Source organism: Schistocerca americana, chromosome 11, assembly GCF_021461395.2.
Source record: "Schistocerca americana isolate TAMUIC-IGC-003095 chromosome 11, iqSchAmer2.1, whole genome shotgun sequence".
Lineage (NCBI taxonomy): Eukaryota > Metazoa > Arthropoda > Insecta > Orthoptera > Acrididae > Schistocerca > Schistocerca americana.
Genome location: NC_060129.1, coordinates 42,762,367 through 42,788,636, shown reverse-complemented (window position 1 = coordinate 42,788,636; position 26,270 = coordinate 42,762,367). Strand labels below are relative to the sequence as shown.

General features: G+C 39.9%; 1 protein-coding gene across 2 annotated transcripts in view; it reads right to left on the bottom strand.

The window, feature by feature from the left end:
* Nucleotides 1–436: 436 nt before the first annotated feature.
* LOC124554161 (probable citrate synthase 2, mitochondrial) overlaps nt 437–26,270 on the bottom strand; it is a 236,619-nt gene continuing 210,785 nt past the window's right edge. For both annotated transcript variants that reach the window (XM_047128232.1, XM_047128231.1), the window contains exons 7-9: nt 20,293–20,496; nt 14,463–14,567; nt 437–2,564 (exon numbers count right to left, since the gene is read on the bottom strand). In XM_047128232.1, the coding sequence (XP_046984188.1) occupies nt 2,388–2,564; nt 14,463–14,567; nt 20,293–20,496 (486 nt within the window). In that variant the 3' untranslated portion in view covers nt 437–2,387. The remainder of the gene's footprint in view (nt 2,565–14,462; nt 14,568–20,292; nt 20,497–26,270) is intronic.

The window sequence follows — 26,270 nt, the reverse complement described above, 5'->3', positions numbered from 1 at the left end:
CTTTGTCTTGTTTCTTAATCTTTAAAATACATCAAACACAAATGTGGCAGTAACACATTAAATAATGGCATAAATGGCTGATGTTTTGGATCTCAAATTCTTCCAAGTGGCTGGACTTTTTAGTGTTAAACAGTTTAGAGGCCAAGCACAGCCTAGCTTGGGCCACAACGTTGTGTTGAACAAACTGCACTTAAGTGTGGCACCGATTTCCGATTATTGTACACTTAAACTAATAAATGCAAATAATGAAACAAGTGAACTTTGACTGCTGTGATACTTTGTCACTATTGTAAACAAACCCATCAATTAAGTAAGAAATTTTTTTGATGTTGAACAACAAGAATGTTTAAGCAAACGTGGGTCTGCAACTTTGCATCTAAGATCTTGTGGGAGGGATGTAGCACATGAGGGAAAAATATCAACACACACGTAACAGTTATTGTACTGTCGGTTCATTTATTTTTACAAACAAGAAATTTTACAACTATTGCTGCCACACTCAACACCGTCAAGATTTCTTAAGGATTTAAGACATGGAAATAAGCCGAAAAAGCAGTAATGGAAATAATGCTTCACACGCACATTCACCTCCCGTAACCCACCATTCATTAATAATTTCAGATAAACACAATTATCACAGGGATCATACACAGGTGATTAAATAAATAAATTATACATAAATATTATTACAACAATATCACTAAGAAATCCTGACCAGCAGATATGAGCATTTTAACAAGAGTACTATTACAGGGATTACTAAAATATACACCACGCAGTGGCTAACAGTTATATACCGAGTGCTGTGGCAACCATCTTCTCTTAAAATCATGACCAGTTTCTTTTTCCTATTTATTACAAACGCTAAGCCTTTGCATTTCAAATTCGGCACAGTAAGGCAGTGTTTATCCTTTACCAAAGATTACTTCTACTAGTGGCCCACACACACTTACTTTGTGTAAAACAAGTCTCACATACTATCTCATTTTTCATCAAAACTGAAAGGGGGTGAAAACAATTTCAAATTTTCCATCTAAAGAGGTGGGTGTGTGTGTGTGTGTGTGTGTGTGTGTGTGTGTGTAAGTGAGCAACCAATTTGAAACACATTTCATTCACATACATTTCAGGAGCTTGGAGAGGTAATTTGTTTCCACAGACATGGAGAATACATGTATTAAGATACAGATCTCCAGACTGTGTTGAAATCACATCCACTCAACACTCTCCAATAATTCATAACAAATTTATATCAACACAATTCATGTTAAGTATGTGGTACACTACATTTTAATTTGTGATTAAACAAATGATGCTGCCCCACTCTCAAACACCCTTCCATTTACAGTAAGCTTTGTTGGAGACAATACCACACTATCCTTTTACAGGACACAGCCGAGCAATGGAATTTCTAGTTGAGGCAGCCATCACATAACTATGTGTGTGCACAAAAGCTGCTTCCAACGGTCATTTCAAATTTTGAGGCAGATCCTTCTCTTATAGAAAGAAGATCTCCAAAAGATGTCCGACGGTTACGCTGCCGAAACTGGTTCGACCGACATCGCTAATAAGGTAATGGTGAAATATAGGCTCAGCGTCTGAAGGTGGGACAAAATAGTGCTACGAGGTACTGAGAAGTCCGAGGTTGACAATTGTCACAACTATTTAACTACCGCATCGCCTATTAAGTACGTGGGCTGTTCCTTCAGAGGAACTGTCTGCTCCTGGCAGTTTGGAAACTTATTACTATTTGCTCCTGTAACATCCACCGCAACACAAAAACCGTGAATAATTGAAGACGGCATTGTGAAAATTTACAACTCTGTAGTGCCTCGACGCAATTACAAATAAACCGTCTACGGCACAACTGCTTTCTTATTTAATAATTCCTGCACTGCAGCTGCAAACAAAGCGTGGAACCTCGTGTCAATTACCGACATGTACTACAGTTCGAAGATAGCTAAGCCGAGCTGCTTCCTAGATGTGCACATCCAGAATGCCTACATTATTGTCTGCTACTTCCTTTCCATCTAAGGCAGGGAATTTACACCTCCGCTACACGACGCTACGGCAATCTCTCTACTACTGTCGGTACATTCCACGACTGACTGCATTTCTGTGCTTCCCCTCCCACTTGCAAATATCACGAATGCAATTTTGTTCATTCCCACAGACGTACAATCATTCACGCAGCCACTCTAACATTTTCATTAAACACTCGGTAGAAACAAGACGACATTCACACTTATTGACTATCAACCGTCAGCACTCACACTACACACTTCTCTCTCATTCTCATTTTTGTTTCGTCTAAAAGATTTAGCAGGGCCGACGGGCAGGACACGATCTCCGACGCCACCCCACTCGACAGACGCGCGCTTCGCGAGCGTCTATGCGGCCTTCGCCGAACCCTTCACCATCTTCATGAGGCCGTCAGTCGACATCGACTTGGGCCTCTCGATGGGCAGGCCGAAGATGCGGTCCCAGACGAGTGACGCCATCACACCCAGGGCACGCGACACTCCGAACAGGACCGTGTAGTAGTTCATCTCCTTCAGTCCGTAATACTGAAAACATAAGTCCTCAAAGCATTCATTTCTTACAGTATAAGAAAAAACTAGTCTCAATGTGAGGGGTTGCAATTTGTTGTTTCTTTGGTATGAAAACTGTGAGAATCTGAAGCTCAGTATGTCAACTAGATCATTGTCATTGGTTTAACAGTTGCATACCACCTTGGGGGGGGTCAGTGACTGATCCAACAATGTTTTGGGCTACAATTCCCTTGTGTTAATTATTTTATTTAATACCTACATGACATTTATAATAATGATTATTACTACAACTAATAAGAGCTTCTGGTTTACATTCACTGTTAAGTTACAGTTATTATTATTTTTTAATGTCTAGCAGCACAACGTCCACTCCCAGGCAACTAGTAACAGTACGGTGCGTGGCACATTGATAGAATGTATAAAGAGATGAAACTGACAGATGATGAAATAAGAAATTTGCTCGAGAACTCTAGACAATCAATACAGTAGGGAACTATCTGGAAGTTCAAGCTGTGAAGCAGAAGATTTAGTCACGGAACTTCCAGATCGAGTTGTTTCTGTCAACAGTGAGTCTGATGAAAATGAACAGGTTAAGTATTGGTAGTACATTAGGATGACCGCCTCAGTATGTAAGTGGTTTGCATGCTGGCCTCCAGTTCTGTTTTCATATTTTTATAGACATTCGAGCAATAAGAAGGCGACACAGGCTGAAGGCACGTCGATCATCTTGACAGGAAAGTGGTGGCCCTGTCAGGTACGAAGTGGATGACTGAGCTTTACACGGATCGAAGGCGGATGTCCGTCCCAAACATAATTAGAGCTCCAAAATGAAGTAACCCAGGGATAAAACCTGACACACTAAGTAAAGCTTCTCTCTTTTACTTTGAGAAAATCTTCGTTATTACTGTCACTTGTACCAACCAAAGAGTAGACGTTCTTTGGGAATCATCTGAAGAGATTTTCATGAAAAATTCTGTAGCTTTTTAAAGGGAAGAAACACTGGCAGCAATGTGAATTCCTTAGAACTGTGGAGTCCATAGACAGAACAAGGAAAGTTTATGTGATATATTTAGCAGCAAAAATTTTCCTATTTGCCGAACTTCATTTTCATAGCATAGACTGAGGCTCTTTATGGAAGTTCTTGCATTTTGACGATGTTCTAAGATAGACAAATTTGCTTCCACCAGCAATATAAGGAACACCTTTCCCCGAGTTTTATAATCCTAGTGTCAGTTACAGAGTAGGAAGACTTTAAAATGTCACAGAAGTGAGCCCATTATGCAATTCAGATATGAAATACTGCTTCCCAGTGGATCCCTATGCTGGAAAGCATGCCTATGAGAAACTATAACAGCAGCCACAATATAGTTAGAAAGTTGGTTGAAACGTGTAACCTGAAACAATCAGGAAGAAACATTACCATTGACAAGTTTACTACTGTTATACTAATAACCTGATCTTTTGAAAGAGGAAAGAACTACAGTTGGCACTATTCAAACTGCCTAATGTGATGTACCTACTGAACTCCATCCTGTTTCTCTTTTAGTGACGGTGCCACTTTAGCCAGTTAAATGCCCAAGTCAAACCAACATCACGGCACGAATGTGGTGGAAGAGAAGCCAGATAGCATCCTTTCCGACAATTAGAAAGTCTGAGTGGATACACTCCATAAATGTGTACAAATGTACTATTGACAATGACAAACACAGCAACAGCCAACCGTGATGTTTTTCACCTCTATTGATATTTTAGTATAAAATCAGTGTCTTATCTCGAGAGATACACAAGAAATGGGCAAAGAATCACCCTATAAAGAGTTCTCGAAGAAAGCAGTATGTGGAAGACTGCATGACAAGGGCCAAGAGAGAAAAGTAACATGTACAGCTGTGCATAACCTGCAAGCTGTTAAGTCGCACAAGGGAAGACTGTAAGTATGTGAAAGCTTGCACATCTAGCAAGTAATACAAATAAATGTAAAATCATGATTTATAATTGATTTAAACTTCATTCAAAGGTGTTTTATAAACTCAGAGTTGTCGTGTCCCTGACAACCCCTCCCACCCCATTGCTGTTGGCCAGTGCCCCATAGAGCACTGGTATGCCACTTTTAAATATCAGTCTGAAGATTCGTTTGACGGAGTTCTCCACACAAGTCTCTTCATCTCTGCCTAACTACGGCAGCCTACATTTGAGCCTTCTTCCTGTATTCCAGCCTTCACCTCCCTCTCCAATTTTCAAACCTCTTTCCCTCCTTTACCAAATTGACGATTCCTCGATCCGTCACGAGGGATGTAGCAGTAAATCCCTCCATTTAGTCAACTTATAGAATATTTTTTTTGTTGGTAGTAACGCAAATCAGCATTTTCTATTTTCTTTACTTCTACTAAGTAGTTTCATTGCCCAAATAGGAAAACCTGTCTACAGCTTCCCATCTCAGTTCCTACTCTAAGCATAGACAAAATTTAACCTGAGTCTGGGAGATGAAGCTTCGGTACTGACAGCTCAGTAGTGTCATTCTGTCGCCTAGTGACTGCAGGTATCCGGCCACCAATGGACTGCACTCTAGCTCAGGGCCGCACAAACATGGAAAACCGCACGCGTGCAAAGCGAGGTGCAGCGAATGCCTGCACAGTGCATCGGTTCAACTCGGCATACTTCGTCTCAACTCTGCTTGCTAAGTGAGGCCGATGCTGTGCGCTGCCAGACGGCTTAGTCAACATTGAAATACGTAAGCGCAAGACAATTACCAGAATTATGGAATCATCTGCTCCCAAAAAAGTGGAAAATTGCCGAAAGTCAATTTAAACCGGAATGGGAACTCTCCTACTTTCTTGTGCGTTGTGACGATAAAGCCAAATGTCTAATCTTCGGTACACTAATTACGTGTGTCAGAAAATCGTCTACTGAAAGTCACTACAGCAAATTGCATTCATTCAGGAAAGTATAGTGATGTAACAGGGGATGCCAGAGAGGAAGAATTACGGAAGTTGCAAACTCTCGCAGAAGAGAAGTCTGTATCTACAAACGAGGTTTGTTGCAAGTACTTTAACATGTATATTTTGGTTAAAGGTCATGCGAAACGAAGTAACATTTGTTTAGATTCCTTAGTTTTCGTTTTCGCATAAATTATTTGCAACATATCTTTTTTTTCTCTACTTTAGGGTGAAGAAGATGAGGGGTGTTGCGAAAGGTCTCTCAGAGCTAGTTACAATGTTGCTCTACGTTTAGCAAGATTGGGAGGCCATTTATGGATGGGCCATTAATAAAAAACATTATGTTGGACGTAGTAGAGACAATGAATCCCACATTAGCTCCCACGTACAGCAGAATACAACTTTCCAGAATGACAATAGATCGGAGAATCAACGACATTGCTGAGAATTTGCATGAACAACTGGCAGCCAAAACTGAAAACTTCCTAGCGTACTCCATCGCACTTGACGAGTCCACGGGTATTAACGACACGGCTCAGTTAGCAATATTTTTGCGTGGCATGGACGGCGACATACATGTAACGGAAGAGCTCCTGGATACGATTTCGTTGAAGGACACTGTTACAAGGGTGGATATTTTAGCAGCTGTTGAAATGGCAGCTGAAGGAATAGGACTCCCTTGGGAAAAGCTGTTTTCCGTAACCACAGACGGGGCACCAGCAATGTGCGGTGAAGCAAAAGGGTTTATTGGCCTACTGCGGAAAAAAGTAACATGCCGAATTTACCTTCCGTTCATTGTTTTGCACACCAAGAGGCTATTTGTGAGAACGTTATCGGTCTTAGATGTGATGAAGATAGTGGTGCGTATCGTGAACTACATTCGTTCTCATGGACTCACTCATCGTCAATTCAAAGAATTTTTTATTTCCTTTAAATAGGAGTATCCAGATATTCCCTACAACGCTGAGGTGCGCTGGCTGAGCAAAGGGAAAGTAATTTCCCGAATTTTTCGATTACGCCACACTGTGGCTCAGTTTTTGGAGAGCAAAGGACATCCGGAGCCACTTTTTCATGACCCTGAATGGGTAGCTGATTTAAGATTTTTAGCAGACATTATGGCTCACTTAAATGATTTAAGTTTGAAACTCCAAAAAGAAAACAATCTCATCAACGATATGATCAGCAAAATAAACGCTTTCCAGTATAAACTGAAGCTCCTCAAAAACGACCTTTCAGTGAAAAATACGCAACACTTTCCTGAACTAGGTAAGCGAGATATAAATTGTACCTTTATTAAAACAGCCCGATTTTTATAACCACTCTAATCAAAACAGTACTATGTTTTTGTTTGACAGCATCTGCGCAGGAAGGAGCGCACTTTGAAAAATACGTCGAGGTGCTACAATCCCTTGAAAATGAGTTTAACGACCGATTCCAGGTAATGTGCCAGTATATGACATACAGCTAAATAAAGGAGATTGCGTTACATATGCAAGTGTAACATTACATTAAAACCAATTGTACACATTACATATTTATTAAAATCTATCGCATTTTAGTATGTCGAAACAACGTCTTACATTACTTTCATTTATTAACATTGGCTTTGTTACTGTTTCAGGAAATTACCTACCTGCAGCCAATTCTCGATGTTTTTGTGAAACCTTTTTCGACGGATATTGAAAGTGCGCCTTCAGATTTACATTTCTGAAGTAATCGATTTGCAAAGCGATGTTCACCGAAAGGATGTGTTTTACAATACAAAAGGTTTGCTCCAATTCTACCAGAATTTGCCGAAGGAAGAATTTCCTAAGTTACACAGGGAAGCAGCGAAGATTATTTCTATGTTTGGTTCCACTTGTGTATGTGAAAGGTTTTTTTCTGTTTTGTCTTGTACAAAAACTAGATTGCGTGCGAGTATTTCTAATTGTAATTTGAAAAATTCTCTCTGAATTGCTGTCAGCCAATCTCTCGTTCCAGATCTTAGTAGCACAATTGCAAATAAAATAAAGAGCACATAGGAAGATACATTTGTGTTGAAACCAAATTTAAAATTGTTACCATTACAGTTATTATACGAATCTCTTTTGTACCAGTACACCAAACTGAGCTCTCCACCTAACATACATTAGTATTTGGCAATGACAAAGACAACAGGGTAAAAGCTTTGAAACAGGTCGAGACAGGCGGCGCGAGAGACACAAGCTAAGGAAGTGAGAGGCAGCGCTGTTGCGCAAAGCCGAGGAGTGGGGGGTCTTGCACCGTCAACAACATAGCGCAGCAGTCTTCTGCACTCTGCACTGTGCGATGCACCGGTGCATGCACCTTGTGCGGCCCTGCTCTAGCTGACAGCAGGAGTCACACTGCCACTCTGGGCATGTCAAGAACGTACCAGGGAGTGCCTCACGTGCAACCGGTGCCGTCATTTGTGTTAATAGTTCAGTTTGTAGTTTTTTTCTATAATGTTTATTTGCTTCTGTTTCTTTTTGTACCACATCCAGTGCAATGAGTAATGCCAGTTGAACAAGTGAAGTAAAACGGATGAAGGAAAGTATGCTACCTACACAGCTGAACCACGAATTTGTGTGTTCGGTGACGGATGACTGGGGAGAGGGGATGCCCTTATTTCCTGTTGCTCAAGTTGTAACGATAGAGAAAGAACAGTACAGCATAGACTGTTGCCAGAGCGGCTCGAAAGGCTGCACACACCAGGAATGAAGTGGCAGCTTTGGACAATTTCCAAAATGACACTATTCGTCGTCATTTACATGGCTATTATAACAGAAGGCAACATCCCACTATCTAAATTAATTTTGTCACTTCAGAAACAATTTTTTTTTTAAAGGAAGCAAATTTTCCATTATGTACAGTGCCAACAGACTTAAGTTTCAACCATTCAGTGTTTAATGGACGCAAAATGTTGATGGAATTAACAGATTTAGTTGGACGGCAGTGCACATTTCTGCACAGAATTGTGGGTGAGAGAGACAAAAATACAGTGTGGATAGATGAAATGTGGGTTAACACTAGCCAAACTGCTTGTCGATTTTTCATTAAAAAAAAGACAGGCAATTACTATCGAGAGACGATCGGTGTGGTTTTTTGAAAATGGTTCGAACTACTGCTTGTGACGAATCTGACAAGTTCGTCAGTTATCGTGGACAGTTCCCCTTACCAATCCGTTGCTCATGACAAGACACTAACTTTGCTAAAGAAAAACCAAGATGATATTCAGTAGCTGAAACAATGGAAAGCCGATTTCAGAGCAGATTTAAAGGAGGCAGAATTGTGGTGCAAAAGAAACCACAACTTTGGATGTGTAACTGGTGTTTTTTGCTTGAAGGTATGTGCACAAATTTGTTCAGCATCCTCCAAACTTTATAACTTTGACACCATTTAAGGGGTGTAGGACCAAATAACAAGCTACATTGTTGCCAAGAATATAAAAGTTACGATCTCTGAAGTTGAGGATCTTCTTGTAGCAGTTATCAATCGAATGACAAGTGAGACACTGACAAAAATTGTGAACAGTACTGTGTCATCAAAGAGGCAGCTAAAAATGAAGGCTGTTGTGGAAGAACATGTACAAAATTTAATTATACGACTGGGATAGATGGTGCTGAAGATGACTATTTGAATTACGATGCTGACAATAATTAGAGTATCTCCATTAGCACGACTACAATACACTCTCGTTTTATCATCGTATTGCAAGTGCCATCTTCAGATTACAACTGTTAATATAATGACACATTATTCTCTCTTTTGTTGTAGAACTAATTAATATTGTTAATATTTAACAGCAGAAACAAACACTGCAAATGTTAAACAATATGACGAAATCTTTTCCATTTATATTGTGAAGTCCGACATAACTTTATGATATGTCACCATATTAGATACTAAACGACGACTCTTCAATTTGAGATAACATATTACAAGTAGGAACTGTAAATAAATTGATCCGTACAAATACGACCTGCATGTTGTAGACACTTTTGTTTCTGCTGCTAGAGAACCTGTCCGAGTAGAGACCGGGCGTGGAGTGCCGTAAGCCACGTACGGCAACATTGCCGTCTGCCTGGCTTAAGTGTCAATACCAATCACTCATTTTGCAAACTATACACTCCCTCCTTGTTTTACTTTTGCCGAGGTTCATTTCCTAGCCTTTTTTGAAGACACTTCCTATTCTGTAGAACGGATCTTTTGAAGTTGTTTGCTGCCTCTGTCACCAACAAACCTTAAAGGTTAGCTATTTAGGAAACGTTAAAACCTAACATATATTTTAAAATGTCAACGAGAGGAGGAGGAGGAGGAGGAGGAGGAGGAGGAGGAGGAGGAGGAGGAAATAATTTTAATGAGACAGAATGATGTTCCACTATCAGTCATTTAATATACAACACTACCAATAGAAGGATGGAAAAATGGCAATATTATGCAAAGTATAGACTGCTACTCACCATATAGTGGAGATGAGTCCCAGATAGGTAGAACGAAATGAACTGCTAACCAATTAAGCTTTCGGCCAAAAGGCCTTCTGCATTAGACAATGTAGACGTATTCACACAAATGCACCTCACACTCACACGACCAGCAGCCAAAGGCAGACCCTGTCGACATGTTGCCTAATGCACAAGAAACCATTTTGGCTAAAAGCTTAACTGCCCGGCAGTCTTTTCATTGTGCCCGTCTGCAGCTCAGCATCTCCACTCTAAGCTGAGTAGCAATCAATCCTTTTCACAACACTGTCAATAAACCTCGACATAAATTTTTACTCTATATTTGTATGTTAAATGACATTCGAACCAAACATGGCCATGGACATGTAATAATGTGAAAAGCATAAGTAGATCACACCGCCACACAACTGATGATGGTTTGAGAATATTCTGCAACTTGTTACTTCTTTTGTAATCAGGAAATTTTCATTGTGAAAATTACATTTGCGACTATGACCCCGCCGCCAAGGAAAGGTGTTTTATCAGAAGAAAGATGCATTTCTAGGTTAAATGCTCGAACTAGGATCTGATGGTGAGTTGATCAGAGGTGATGGTATCATCTGGAGTGCCCTAGGGAAGTGTGGTAGGTCCGCTATTGTTTTCTATCTACATAAATGATCTTTTGGATAGGGTGGATAGCAATGTGCAGCTGTTTGCTGATGATGCTGTGGTGTACAGGAAGGTGTCGTCGTCGAGTGACTGTAGGAGGATACAAGATGACTTGGACAGGATCTGTGATTGGTGCAAAGAATGGCAGCTAACTCTAAATATAGATAGATGTAAATTAATGCAGATGAATAGGAAAAAGAATCCCGTAATGTTTGAATACTCCATTAGTAGTTTAGCGCTTGACACAGTCACGTCGATTAAATATTTGGGCGTAACATTGCAGAGCGATATGAAGTGGGACAAGCATGTAATGGCAGTCGTGGGCAAGGCAGATAGTCATCTTCAGTTCATTGGTAGAATTTTGGGAAGATGTGGTTCATCTCTAAAGGATGACCACTTATGAAACACTAATACGACCTATTCTTCAGTACTGCTCGAGCGTTTGGGATCCGTATCAGGTTGGTTGAGGGAGGACATAGAAGCAATTCAGAGGCGGGCTGCTCGATTTGTTACTGGTAGGTTTGATCATCACGCGAGTGTTACGAAAATGCTTCAGGAACTCTGGCGGACGTCTCTAGATGAAAGGAGGCGTTCTTTTCGTGAATCGCTACTGAGGAAATTTAGAGAATCAGCATTTGAGGCTGACTGCAGTACAATTTTACTGCCGCCAACTTACATTTCGTGCAAAGACCACAAAGATAAGGTAAGAGATATTAGGGCTCGTACAGAGGCATATAAGCAGTCACTTTTCCCTCGGTCTGTTTGGGAGTGGAACAGGGAGAGAAGATGCTAGTTGTGGTAAGAGGTACCCTCCGCCATGCACCATATGGTGGATTGCGGAGTATGTATGTAGATGTAGATGAATTGGATGGTGGAATGAAGTGAATATTTTACTGAATGTTGGTTAGAATAAATTTGTTCTTAAGGATGATTTCCCTCGTCTCCAATTTTTCCAAATATCGACTCACCCATTTCCCATACATTACATACTGCACCTGGAGAAAACACACTTGGCAAAAATACTGGAGTGAAAAGACAAATATAAGAGACTGTCACATATTCTATTATGGTAAACTAGACTTCATTCGAATAAAGTTCTGTGGGAGCTGTGCTACTGAGAACTGTTGTCGCATATTGCACAAATCACTGGGAACTCGCTGGGTAAGAACAGGATCGTAGTTATTGTCTAGTTAAACCTACTCCAGCTTTGTGGGTTTTTAATAATCATTTAAGGCAAATGCTCTGATTAGGCAACAGCCAGTATGTATACGAAAGAAAGAAAGAAAAATATCAACATGGGAATCTCAACTGTTCCTCCCCTGCCCCTCCCTCTAGTACAAAGGTCTCATCTTTTATGGGCTAATTCCAGCTTTTCAAGTGTTACTCCAGGATGCAACTTTGTCCGCATTGCTGTAATATAATTAAGGTTCCAATGCCCTTTTAAAGGCTATACTGCGTCACTTATTATTGCTGGACTCAGGAAAAGACAAAAACCACATCACTATGGTGCCCCACATTCAGAAAGGGAGCAACCTTAGTTTACAGTTTTTCTTCATAGTAGGGTACCATGTACAATGGGATGTACAAGAAAAACTCAACTGAGGAAACTATTAAATAATAAGAACTGCAACTCTGAGCACATCTTCGAGAACCAAAATATTTAGTACTACTGTAGACAGACACAAGGGTATAAAATTACGTTTCACAAACTCGAGGAATTTATTTTTACATAAAAACATTACAAGAGCTTCATACAAACAAGTGTTAGAAAATCCTTCACCATGGAGGTAGAAAATAATTCCCCATAGTGACACCAGGTTGTGTAATTTACATCAAACATGCATTTTCATTCACTTTCTCATTTGCAGTCAGCAATGACATTGTTTTGTTTTCTCCAACTGCCGCTTGTTCTGTTTGGTAGTATCTTCCATTACAACACACAATGTGTTCACTGACAAATGACAAATGTACTACATGCACAATGTATCTGCAGTCTGTGCAAGTGCACTACACCAGTGTGTCACATCAGTGCACGCAGTACTTACGACTGCCGTATCTCACAGTGTTTCCAATAATAACTGTTACTCACACCTTTTGTTTATTTTTAGTGTGGAGTCCATTTGCAATTCCTGTAGTATGCAATTATGGATCACACTATTTGTGCAAAGAAGCAACAAAAATTAAGAATACTGGGCACGATTAAAATTTCATGATAAGCCTCAATGGTAAGATTCAATGATGACACTGCTATTTTCAGTGAAAGTGAGGAAAATTGCAAGATCTGTTGAATGGAATGAACACTTTAATGAGCACACCCAACAGATACAAAATAAACCGAACAAAGACACAATGAGGAGTCGAGGAAATGAGATGAGTAATAAACTTATCAAAATTGGGGAACACACAGTACGTTATGAAGAAATAATTCTGACAGCTTGGAAGCAAAATATAAGAGGATGAAGCAATGAGGACATAAAAACCATACCAGCATAGGTAAAGAGAGCATTACTCGCCAAAAAGGTCTGCTAGTACGGGCGCTGATTGGGGGAAGAAACTTTTAAGAATGCACATTTGGAGCACAGCAATGTATGGAAGTCATTCACACTGTGATAAAATCAGAAAAGATCAAAGCATTCATGCAGCAAGTAGAGAAAGTGGTTTCCACCATTTATGAGGTGGAGGAGGACACGACGGTAAGGTATTTGTTGATGTATCAGTGAATAACTTATGGTACCTGGAGCTGTAGAATGACTAACTGTAAGGGGAAGATAGGTACTGCAATATATACTAAATAAGTAACTGATGGCATAGGGTATAACTGCTACTCAGAGATGAGGTCGGCAGGAAAGGAAGTGGTGGGCCACATAAAACAAGTCATGAGATTTTGGTGGGGCGGGGGGGGGGGGGGGGGGGGGTCGCACGGAGTCTGAAGACTGCCAATACTGGGTGTTACAAAAAGGTACGGCCAAACTTTCAGGAAACATTCCTCACACACAAATAAAGAAAAGATGTTATGCGGACATGTGTCCGGAAACACTTAATTTCCATGTTAGAGCTCATTTTAGTTTGTTCTTCCACCTATGCTCAATGGAGCATGTTATGATTTCATACGGGATACTCTACCTGTGCTGCTAGAACATGTGCCTTTACAAGTACGACACAACATGTGGTTCATGCACGATGGAGCTGCTGCACATTTCATTCGAAGTGTTCATACGCTTCTCAACAACTGATTCGGTGACCGACGGATTGGTAGGCGTGGACCAATTCCGTGGCCTCCACACTCTCCTGACCTCAACCCTCTCGACTCATTTATGGGGGCATTAGAAAGCTCTTGTCTACACAACCCCGGTACCAAATGTAGAGACTCTTCGTGCTCTTATTGTGGACGGCTGTGATACAATACGCCATTCTCCAGTGCTGCATCAGCGCATCAGGGATTCCGTGCGACTGAGGGAGGACATTTGGAACATTTCCTGTAACAAAGTGTTTGAACTCACGCTGGTACGTTCTGTTGCTGTGTGTTTCCATTCCACGATTAATGTGATTTGAAGAGAAGTAATAAAATGAGCTCTAACATGGAAATTAAGCGTTTCCGGACACACGTCCACATAACATATTTTCTTTCTTTGTGTGTGAGGAATGTATCCTGAAAGTTTGGCCATACCTTTTGGTAACACCCTGTATATGTGGACCAACCTGATGATGATCTGTGTGTGTCTATAGTGCATAGAGAGAGAGAGAGAGAGAGAGAGAGAGAGAGAGAGAGAGAGAGAGAGAGAGAGAGAGAGCGAGCGCATCTTAGGTCATCAAATTTCTGAAAGCCTAAAGCTCTGAGCCACTGTATACACTTACAACTGCCTTGCACATACCTGCAGAAGGATGCCAGAGTGGGCATCCACATTTGGCCACGGGTTCTTCACCTTGCCGGTCTCCATCAGGATGGGGGGAACCACCTTATACACCTGGGCCACCAACTGAAACAGACCGACAGCCGACATTATCAAACAGTCAAATGCTAGTTGACAGAGCTATTTACACAGGTGAAGTTGGTACCATTAACGGACCAGAGGACATCTAGCAGGGCAGTTCTTAACTGCAGGCTTCCACATGAGCTGGTGTTGACACCCACACACACACCTCTATATTGCTGTTTTATGTTAAGCACTTCCTCAGACCACAAAGTTTTTCCTGCAACTTCATAATTTTACTGTCTTCACAGTAAAACACCTTAACACTTCACAACCAGACATATGAAACATATTTATTTTCCTTAGATTAAGCACCTACAGTAGTTTTAATCATACTATTACAGGGTGTTTAAAAATAGGTGACAAATTCCTGTACGACAATTAGTCAAAACTAGAAGAAAAGCTGCTGTAATTGTATGTCAGGAAACCAATACCTGTCAAGATGTGGGTCTTTTAGTTGTGCTGTGTTTAGTGGTGCAGACTATCTCAGTGAATTACTAAGATATCCACACATGGACAGTTAAGCCATGAGCAGTCGAGGTAAGGCATCGGAATTACCTCTGTATCAGTGTATGGGCAGGAATTGTCAGTGAAACTCTCAGGGCCATACACTTTAACAAACAAATTAACATTAAGTTTCCTTGATAGTGGGTACCAAAGCAATGCATTTATTAAAAGAAGGTGGCAAATTCCACTTTTGCTTTATTAATTTTACTTGTTTGCAACTAGTTTTGATCTTTTCGCATATTCTGAAGTGATTTTGCGGTTGTGCAACAGAAAACTAGGCATTTTTGAACCAATATGAATAGAAAACTAATCAAATGAAGTAGAAAAGAGCAACACCCATATTTGGAACAAATATTCACAATTTTTTCTAAAAAAACCTTTTAGGCCTTGTAGTCTGCATTTTTAAAATAAATGTGCAGCCAGAGGACTCTACACTAGATCAACAAAAGGCCTTCATGGAGTGTGAGGGCTGGCAGTGGGAGCTCTTAATGCCACAATTTTCAATCCTAGCACAGAATTTCAAAAACTGTTTATACAGGCGACACTAATTCAGTATGTACAGATTTTTTTTTTAAAAGTAGTTTGTAACAATACAGCAGCACCCTGAAATAAAAATCTATATTTTCAATAAGGAAGTCATTTAAAAACAAGCACCAAGAAAATTAAAATATTTTGCATAACTATGTACTACAGTAGAGAAAGCACTGACACTCTTGTTACAAAAAAAGTATAATGTAACTCCATGTATATTTCACGAGTTACAGCACCTGCCCACTCAAGATATGTTTTGAAGAAACAAGCATTTAAACTTTCAGTTTCTTAATACTGAAAGTGAACAAACTTTTAACTACTTCTTGCATAATTGGAATAACTTTTCAAACCTTTTCTATCTGGATTAATGTATGAATGCATTTTTCAAGCAATCAAGTTTTACTTCTAATAGCGAACAAGTAAAATGACAAGTCGAACACCACTAGACAAGCACGTGTTTTCAGACAGTTTACCATAAACAATTCATGTTTACAAAAGAAAAACCTTGTTTAGAATAGTACTTGATACTAATGCCCTCTGTGATACTATCTGAAACTAACAGGACTCCTATTCCATCGTTAACTATTACAGCATTACATTTCAGAGCTTTTATGCACCAGACCCCCATCCAGTTAATTGGAGTTTTAATGTATTTAATAGTCCAATTAGTTTTAAAGGCCCTCTGCCTAATAATATATGCAGTAGTAATTTCATTATGCACTTAAACATCAGACAGCTGTCTGAAGGTATGATCAGGAAGCTTTATGATATAGAAATTATGCTAGAAAGTGTGAAACTATCTGTGAAAGTAATATGCCTTAATGAACATTTGCTAAAATCTAAAAATATCAGTCTCTTGAATAAACTTACAGGTTATAAACTGGCTACCAGCTTTTGTAGGACCAAAGGGTATGGAGGCTCTTGCATACTAGTTCATTCCACGGTAGACTATGATATCAGACAGAATTTTAGCCATCTGAATGAAGAAGGTACATTTGAAAGTAGTTGTACAGAACTTAAAAGAGTATAAAATATTAATTATCAGCATGCTAATTATCAGCATGTATCGCACCCCTGGGTACCATATAAGCTCTGTGTTTTTAGATAAGTTTGATACATTGCTACATAAATTAAAAAGTGAGAAACTGTACAAGAAATTGGTTATATGTGCTGACTTCAACATAGATGTAAGAACTGATGACAAATTTTATGTTGTAGTAGTTAAAATTATCACGTAAAAGGGAAGTTTCTTCTAGATTTAGGAGTATCAGACCATAAAGCGCTATTTGTATCACTACCGAAGCAAAATTCAGTCGGCACAACAAAATGATGTAGGAATTTGAGTCAAGAAAATGTGGAAGTATTTTGCAAAACACTAAGCCAAACCAAGTGGACAGTCAGCAAACACACTTCCACAAGTGACAATTACAATAACTTTCTAACTGAATTCTTGGATATATTCAATGAATGCTTTTTATTTATAACAGTGAGGACCAGGTCCCAAAAATGTAGATCCTGGGTAACAAAAGGAATTAGAGTGCCTAGTGCTACTAAGAGGAAACTGCATATGGAGGCAAAAGGAAATCGAAGCCCTCAATTTCTTAAGTATGAAAAAAACCTTTCGACAAAATAGTTAAATTATCAAAACGTACTGCGAATAATAACTTCATTTCAAATGCAAAAAACAAATCAAAAGCTGTTTGGTCTGTTATAAGAAGCGAAGTTGGCAGTGAGAAAATGCCCTTCTAAAATAGTGAAATGGTAGAGCTGTTACAGAACCCAGTGCCATTTGTGAATCATTCAATGACTTTTTCATAAACTGTAACAAATTTGGTGACTGTTCACCAGCAAAAACAAAGCCCAATATGACAGACAGCAATTGCCCATGTTTTAAGCTCTCACGTTTCCAGCTCAGATATCATCAAAAATCATAATGTCCCTAAAAAATTCAAAATCTGCGGGGTGGGATGAGGTCCCCACTGAAATAATAAAAATAGTACGTCACAGTATTGCATATCCACTCTCTTTCATGATCAACCAATCTTTTGATGAATTTTTCCCAGCTTGATTAAAGTATGTAGAAGTTCGGCCCATACATAAAAAAGACAAACACGATGAATTGGGCAACTATAGGCCAATCTCACTGTTACCAATTTTCTCAAAAACATTTGAAAGAGCTGCATGTGATCAGATCAAAAATCACAATTCATCTAACAGCATTATCTTAGGCAACCAATATGGTTTCAGAAAAGGCCGCAGCACAATCCATGTGATAAATGAATTAGTCACTAAAGTCATCAGATGTCTTGATGACAGAATGTGTGCGTCAGGCATTTTTTGTGACCTGTCCAAAGCCTTCGACACAGTAAATCATGGCCTGCTTCTCCAAAAATTGGCACGCTATGGTTTTCAAGGCAAATGTCTTAGCTGGATGTCATCATACTTGGCGAACAGAAAACAAAGAGTACTTATTAACATCAACGGCAAGAGATTTCTCTCTGGCTGGAAACACAATTAGGTGTTCCACAAGGTTCAATATTAGGGCCACTACTTTTTCTGTATTATATTAATGATATGGCATGTCAGGTCCAGTCTGATACTATCTTCTATGCAGCTGACTCAACAGCTGCAGTCTGTTGTAAAAATGAGGTAGACCTAATTCGTCATATTGAACACACACTTGGGGAAGTGGAGGCATGGGTCAAAAACAATAACTTGACATTAAATTTTACAAAAACAGAAATTGTTCATTTCACCACAAAACAATCTGCACAGTCTATAAGTGAAATAAGGTATATAGACAAAAAATTAGAGACTGCAGACTGTGTCAAATTCCTTGGCGTATTAGTCAATAAAAACCTGTTATGGAGTCACCATGTGGACAACATACTGGGTTGACTGAATAGCCTTGTATATATTATGAATATCTTGTATAGTATTTCTGATTTAGCTGTAAGAAAAACTGTACCTAATGCATATTTTGTTTCAGTCATTAGGTATAGTATAATTTTCTGGGGGTCTGGAGGGGGTAAAAATTTACTTAGAGCTTTTAGACTACAAAAAAGAATCATCCGAGCAATGGTGGGAGCAAAACCAAAGCAACACTGTAAGCCTTTATTTGTAAAACTAGATCTAATGAGCATTCCAAGCACATACGTCTATAAAACTCTCACTTTCATGAAAAGAAACCCACAACTTTTAGAGGGCAACTACTACTTTCATCAATATGATACTAGATATAGAACAAGCTACATGTTACCTACCCACCATCTAAAATCATATGAAAAAACCCCATACTATATGGGTATGAAATTTGTAAATAAAATATGGAAAGATATTGATGACCCATATGTAAAAGGTACCAAAAGAGACCTGGAAAAATATCTGAAAGATAAATGTTACTATAGTGTAGAATATTTCGTGAATGGGAACTATGCATTATAATTGTAATTAAAATATGTCACAATCTGTGAGTGTATAAGGCATGTTATGTGATGATAAAAATTGAAATGAACTGACTTGAATTCAATTGAATTAACATTTATGGCACGATTTATGTGAATGAATGTTTTTGGTATGTTTTATATGAATGAATCTTTAAAACAGACACTAAGGAACATTTTACACCACTAAAAAACATTAGGCTAAAACCTTTTAACCCTGGTCTATTCCTTAACCCTTTAATTGCTCTGGACGTGTTAAAGCGCGCCTCTTCGTACCTGTCCCTGCGTGCTCTGAATGTGTTGACGCATGCCACCAGTCCTCCTACATGGTACTCTGAACATGTCTACACATAGACGCGTCTATGCGTAAACAAGTTCAGAATATCAGGTAGAAGGACTGGTGGCGCACGTCAACACGTTCAGAGCAAGCAGGGACAGGTACGAAGGCGCGCACTCTAACACGTCCAGAGCAGTTAAAGGGTTAAAGCTGCTGTCATTTCAAGAAGTAAGGCATAGTTTTCTGTTGCAGAACCATAAAATTACTTTGGAATGGTCTGGAAGGCTAAATCTAGTAGTGAACAAGTAAAATTAATGCAGAAAAAGTGGAAAATGCCACCTTCTTTTAATAACATATTTCAATATAACACTCTGAACTGGTTCTGTGCATGCCAGGTGCCCTCCAACCCTAGTTGCCCTTTGACTGACTGAAGCAATTTTTTTTATTTTAGCCATACAGCAGGACACAATTTCTATTTTGTGTTTCTCCATTATGATGGCAGCCTCGGCTGTAGGCAGCGCTGCATATGGAAGGAATGCCAGGTGCTTCATTTCTTCATCTGAATTCTCTTTCTTCATCTTGCTCGGTTGGTGTGGTGTTGTATACGGACGAGTCTAACAATATGACCAGCTACTTAAAAGCTTACTTGCCAACAGGGCTCTCTATCATAACGTCATTTTCCATTTTCCTAATTTTATAGTACGTGTTGTTAAGGTGGCACAGGACTTCCTGCACGTTTTACCTTCAGCGAAGTGTCTGCAGTCGGCATCTATAAAGAAACGAACTGGATACAAACCCACAACTGTAGCTGAAGGTGGCTAGCAGGAAACCTGTCAAAACATTAGTACATAGAACTCTACGGATAATCCGAGAATATTTCACAAATGAAATCTGCCGAGAAAGCCCGCATATTCCTTTATACTTTCAAATACACCAAAGCAAGTGAACGCAATCTTCATATGTGGCAGGTTACCTTGAACATGGGGTCATCGGGCAAGTGCTTCATGGCGAACTCCCTCTGGCAGGTGTAGCGCGGATCCGTCTTGCGCAGCACCGCGTGGCCGTAGCCGGGCACCACCTGGCCCGACTTCAGTGTCTGCCAGATGAACTCCTTCAGCTTGTCGTCCGACGGGTTGTCGCCCAGCGCTGCCTGCACCTTCTTCAAGAAGATCAGCACCTGTTGACGAGGCACGGACACACTGAGTAAAACTTCTGATGTCCCAAAAACTGGCAACTACTACATAATAGGTGTAAAACAGAGCACTAGGCTATAAATAATAGGTTGGTGCAACAGTATTTTGCTGTAAGTTTATGAAACAACAAATACATATAACTCAGACTTTAGTCATCAGTAATATATTCTTCACTATTTACAACAATCTGCTAACACAAAGGTAACTTTTCAATTCCAAGTCTAGAAATTGTGTAGTTTTTAAGTGAAGAACTCGTCGAGCCTATTTTGGAGCGCATTTTCATCTGGAAAGGAAGTTATTTGAAGTTTGTTCAACAGAATAAAGTGGGTGTGGAATGATTTCCCAACCCAACTCCTGTATGTATGCACGTGAATGTTATCGTTGTGTAGCATCAGTTAACCCAGTCTTCCTGGTAATTATTCTTGAACTGCATCTGCGAGACGTCCCAGTTTTTGACAATGTCAGCAGTGACGGTTACACCTCAGGGAAGCAATTCTTAGTACACGACGCCATCACTATTCCACCAGATGCATAAAATTATCTTTTCTGGAGGCACAAAGGTCTTTGTACGGGGAGTTGCAGCTTGCTTTGAGCTCAACTATTCCTTTCTTTTTCTTTGTTAGTGTAGAGATTCCATTTCTTGTCACCAGTAATGATACAGGACAGGAATGGTAGGTACTGTCTACAGGCCATTTGATGATTAGCAAGCAGAGAGACATACTGACACCCGCTGATTTTTGTGATTTTGGTTGGAACATGTGGTACCTGTACACCCAATTTTTGAAACTTCCCCACTGCATGCAAATGTCACACTGTGGTGGAGCCATCACAGTTCATCATTTCTGCCAGTTGTCGAATACACTGACATGGACCACTGTTAAATGCCTTGAAACACTCTTCAAACCCTGAAGGTTTTGTGAACATGGAGAGTCACTAATATCAAAACAATGAGAAAATCAGTTTCTCTCTGGGCTCTATCAAATGGCATTATCCCCAGACACAGTACAAATGTTTCTAGCTGCCTCTGCTGCTGGTAACCCTCTGTTGAAACTAACAAAAAATATGTCTGAAATGTTCCGCTTTTTCCACTCTTCAATTACCAGCATCCACAGCTGCATTCCATGTCTCCCAACGACAATACATAAAATCAAACAACAACACTGAACTACAAATAAGAAATGGCAATCGATAAATAAACCTGTAGGAACTGTAATACCAACATACGAAACAAAACTGATATTAACTTAAGCATCAACCTAATTGTTTAATGACAAAGGAAATAAACTGGCTGTCAAGAGGGCTACACGAAGCCTTCTGTGACACCACTGATGTACTGTATTGAGAGATACTATAAGATCCAAAGAAATTACGGTTTTTTACTAAAAAGCAGTTAGTGCCACCAAGAGCTGCAGCTGATGGTCACAAAGCAGAAATCTATTTTCAAAAAATTTTTACTGAGCAAGAGACGGAAGATATGTCCCCATTTACTCCTTGCACTACTGCAAAGATGAGTGAAACCTATTAGTGTAGGTGGCATTGAAACAGCTAAGAATCACTGAAATTAAACATGGCCCCAGGGCCTTATGGAAGTAAAAACAAGATAAAGAATACAGAACACAACAACTGCTACACACAACTATACACAGGAATGTTTTGTTTTTTCCAACTCAACCGATTTGCACACACTTAGCAACAACTGGCTAATGTGCTCAGTATGGGGTGTGACCACCTCTGGCAGCAACAGAAGCCCTACAACAACTGCGCACACTGCGAATGATGTCATCCGTCTCGTGTTGATGTAATAATGCCCATTCTTCCAGCAGAGGTGCTCACAAGTCTTTGAGAGTGGTTGGTTGATGATGATGTGATGCAACCTGTCTCCCTAGTGCACGCGAGACATGCTCAATGGGATTCAAATCAGGAGAGCCTTTCAACCACCTGCTCTGAGGTCGGGCAGTATTGTCCACCAGTAGGAAGCGTGGGTCCGCATCACCTCGCGACACACGCCCGTCGAGTCCGAAGCTGCCGTCACGATACTTGCCGTCGGTTGAAGCTTGCCAATTAACCGATACCATTTGGTGGAGAGGTGTCCGAGTGGTCCACGTATCTCCTGCCCACACCATTAGGGATCCTCCTCGATTTTGGTCTCTCTCCACAGAGCTCGGGTTCCGAAATTGTGTTTCGCATTCCTTCCAGGTGCAAATGCTTTGAGAATCACTCCAGACCAAATCAGGATCATCTGTGGAAAGAATACTGGCCCACTGTTCAACGTCCAGGTGGCACGCTGACAACTCCACTCTACACGTTCCCTCCTGTGAAGACTCAGAGGTACACGTACAGCAGGTCTCCGACAATAAAGGCCACTCCGCCAAAACCTTCTGTCACAGTTTGTCTAGATAAAGCACGTCCGGTGAATGCTGCGAGGTCAAATGCCAGTTGCCGTGCAGTGCCGAGGTGAAACGGTCTTGCCCTTCTAGCCAAATAATACTCCACTCTTTCTGATACCACACGTGGTCAGCCCTGGACTGGTCTTTAGGACACCTTTTTTCAGTCTCGACGAATCACCACTGCATCTGAGAAACAGAACGATTCACATTAAGCCATTGAGTCGCATCAGTTTGCGATTGTCCTGCTTCTATTCTTGTTTCGGCCCTCCAGATGACGACCAGAATGCCACCTTCTGGGCAGAAGGTGATTGTATAGACATCATTTGACTAATTGATTATACCACGAATTGGACACAAAATGGGGAAATGGTGGTTTGTTACCTTAATTTTGGACACCAATGTATAACTACCTCGTCCATACTAACCTCCACGGATTCCAAAAGCATCAGTCGTGGGAAGCTCAACTTGCATTTCACTTACACATGACATGACAGCCAGGGATCAAGGCATTCAGGACTTTGAAAAAGCACATGTCTTAGTATCACACCAATATTTATTTACAAAGGTATGATTAAATGGGGTATTTGTCACAGGCCTGAGGATCTTTTTGTACACAAGATGCAGCACAATAAGTTTGACAGTTACCAACAGATGTGTGTTCCTGTGAAAGTGTCAACCATTGTCATTCATAATTTATATTAATGACCTGGTAGACAACATTAACTCTCAGACATTTTTCAGACAATGCAGTAATCTGTAATGAAATACTGTCAAAAAATGCTGCACAAATATTCAGTTCTTGATAAAATTTCACATCAGGGGCTAAGATTACAACTTTTAAAAACTCAGAAATGTGAAACTATGCAGTTCACAAAACAGAATCATTGACAAGTCACAACTGGAATAATCTGACTTTTACAAATATCTGAGCGTAACAACAAGTAGAGGTACGAAATGGCATGATCTCTTAACAGATTCAGTCACAGGTAAAGTATGTGGCAGACTGGTTCAATGGTAGGATACACTGAAAATAAAATTCTACACACACTGCTCACAGGACACTTGCGCACACAATGTAAGAATACTGCTCACATGTGTAGGACCCATATAAAATAAAGGTAATAGGCCATGTTCATGCAATTTCAACAAAGTAGGGAAACAACTGTCACATTAAGCATAGGTAAGTTTCTGGATTGTGTAGTAAATAAAGTTTTTAGGGATTCATATCGATTGTCAATGTGAAATTAACACAAAGATACTGGGAAAAAGAATTGTCACATTTTGCTTCTGTAATACCTATTGTTTTCTGTTGAGTTACTATTCCTATGTACATTCAATTCTTACCCATTTGATTCTTTCCTAAGAACAGAAAAGGCACAAACCATGGACAATGTCTAAATTGCAGAACAGGCCACAAGGATAATAACTAAGTAATGTCTGGCTCATTGTAAAGAACTATTTAAAAAACTGGGTATCCTCACTGCAAGACATTAGTATACGGACTGATCTATTCTGCATTTCCAGGAAAACATCACCAAACGTATCCCTAGTAGTTCTACACACAATCAGGGACCAAACCATGTTTGGACTAAAATTTTTCAAAGAAAAACAAACATTCAAGATAGAAAATGGTATCAGTGAATAAAACTGCACAACAAATTGCACAAGATGAAAATTATTACTGTAACACATCTGTTTAAAAATGAAGCTGAAAGTTTCTTCTTAAGTAATGTGTACTACATTGTTTAGAGAATTCAGAGTAGTGACTAACAATGAAGGGGTATAATTATGACAACATGTCACGTTGTTGTTGTTGTTGTTGTCTTCAGTCCAGAGACTGGTTTGATGCAGCTATCCTGTGCAAGCGTCTTCATCTCCCAGTACCTACTGCAGCCTACATCCTTCTGAATCTGCTTAGTGTACTCATCTCTTGGTCTCCTTCCACACTGCCCTCCAGTACTACATTGGTGATCCCTTGATGCCTCAGAACATGTCCTACCAACCGATCCCTTCTCCTAGTCAAGTTGTGCCACAAACTCCTCTTCTCCCCAATTCTATTCAATACCTCCTCATTAGTTACGTGATCTACCCATCTAATCTTCAGCATTCTTCTGTAGCACCACATTTCGAAAGCTTCTATTCTCTTCTTGTCCAAACTAACTATTGTCCGTGTTTCACTTCCATACATGGCTACACTCCATACAAATACTTTCAGAAACGACTTCCTGACACTTCAATCTATACTCGGTGCTAACAAATTTCTCTTCTTCAGAAACACTTTCCTTGCCATTGCCAGTCTACATTTTTATCCTCTACTTCGACCATCATCAGTTATTTTGCTCCCGAAATAGCAAAACCCGTTTACTACTTTAAGTGTCTCATTTCCTAATCTAATTCCCTCAGCATCACCTGACTTAATTCGACTACATTCCATTATCCTCATTTTGCTTTTGTTGATGTTGATGTTGATCTTGTATCCTCCTTTCAAGACACTGTCCATTCTGTTCAACTACTCTTCAAAGTCCTTTGCTGTTTCTGACATTACAATGCTCTAATACTTACGCATGTATCTGCAGCATATGATGGTGAGGTTTTGTGACTCTCCTCTCATCATGGGAAGGATGCTGACTCAGCTTTTCAGGTGGGCTGAGGGGAGGACATTAAGACTTGCATAGGGAATAGTGACTTTATGGGCACAGAGTCAGTTTTCCGAACAGACTGGAGTTAGTGCTGGGAGCAGAGTTACCAGAGTGTGTCCTTTGTGTGTGAGGCAATTAACATTAACAAGGTTTGTATCAAAGAACACTGGTATGATAGGGACCAACCAAACAAGGCCGTGTAGATGTTAATACACTGACCTCTTATTTGGGAGAATAGAGTTTGCCCTGCCAGGTCATCCTGATTTAAGTTTTCTGTAATTATATAGGCAAATGCCAGAACTGTTCCTTCATCGAGGCCACACCTAATGATCCAGTATCGTTTAAGATAATCCCCAGATGAATAAACAAATGTATAAAAAGAAGAACAGCACAAATGTTAACATATTTGGTTCATGGAAATTGAGGAGAACCTAAATTGGCAGATGCCTTCGGGTAAGATAGCAAGTATCACACAAAAAATTTTAAGAAGTATCAAGTGAAGAATTTAGAGAGATTCTTCATCCTCAAGTATCGCTCTTCTAGGGAGTGCAGAAACCGTGTTATACTAATAACAGTACACAAGGGCATTAAGGCAGTCATTCTTCCCACAATCTGTACAAGATTAACAAGGAAAGAAACCTTGACATCTGGTACATTCCTAGGTAATGGCTGCCACACACTCCAGAGGTTTACAGAGTATGTACGAAAATGTGGGGATTAACCAAAGCAGCT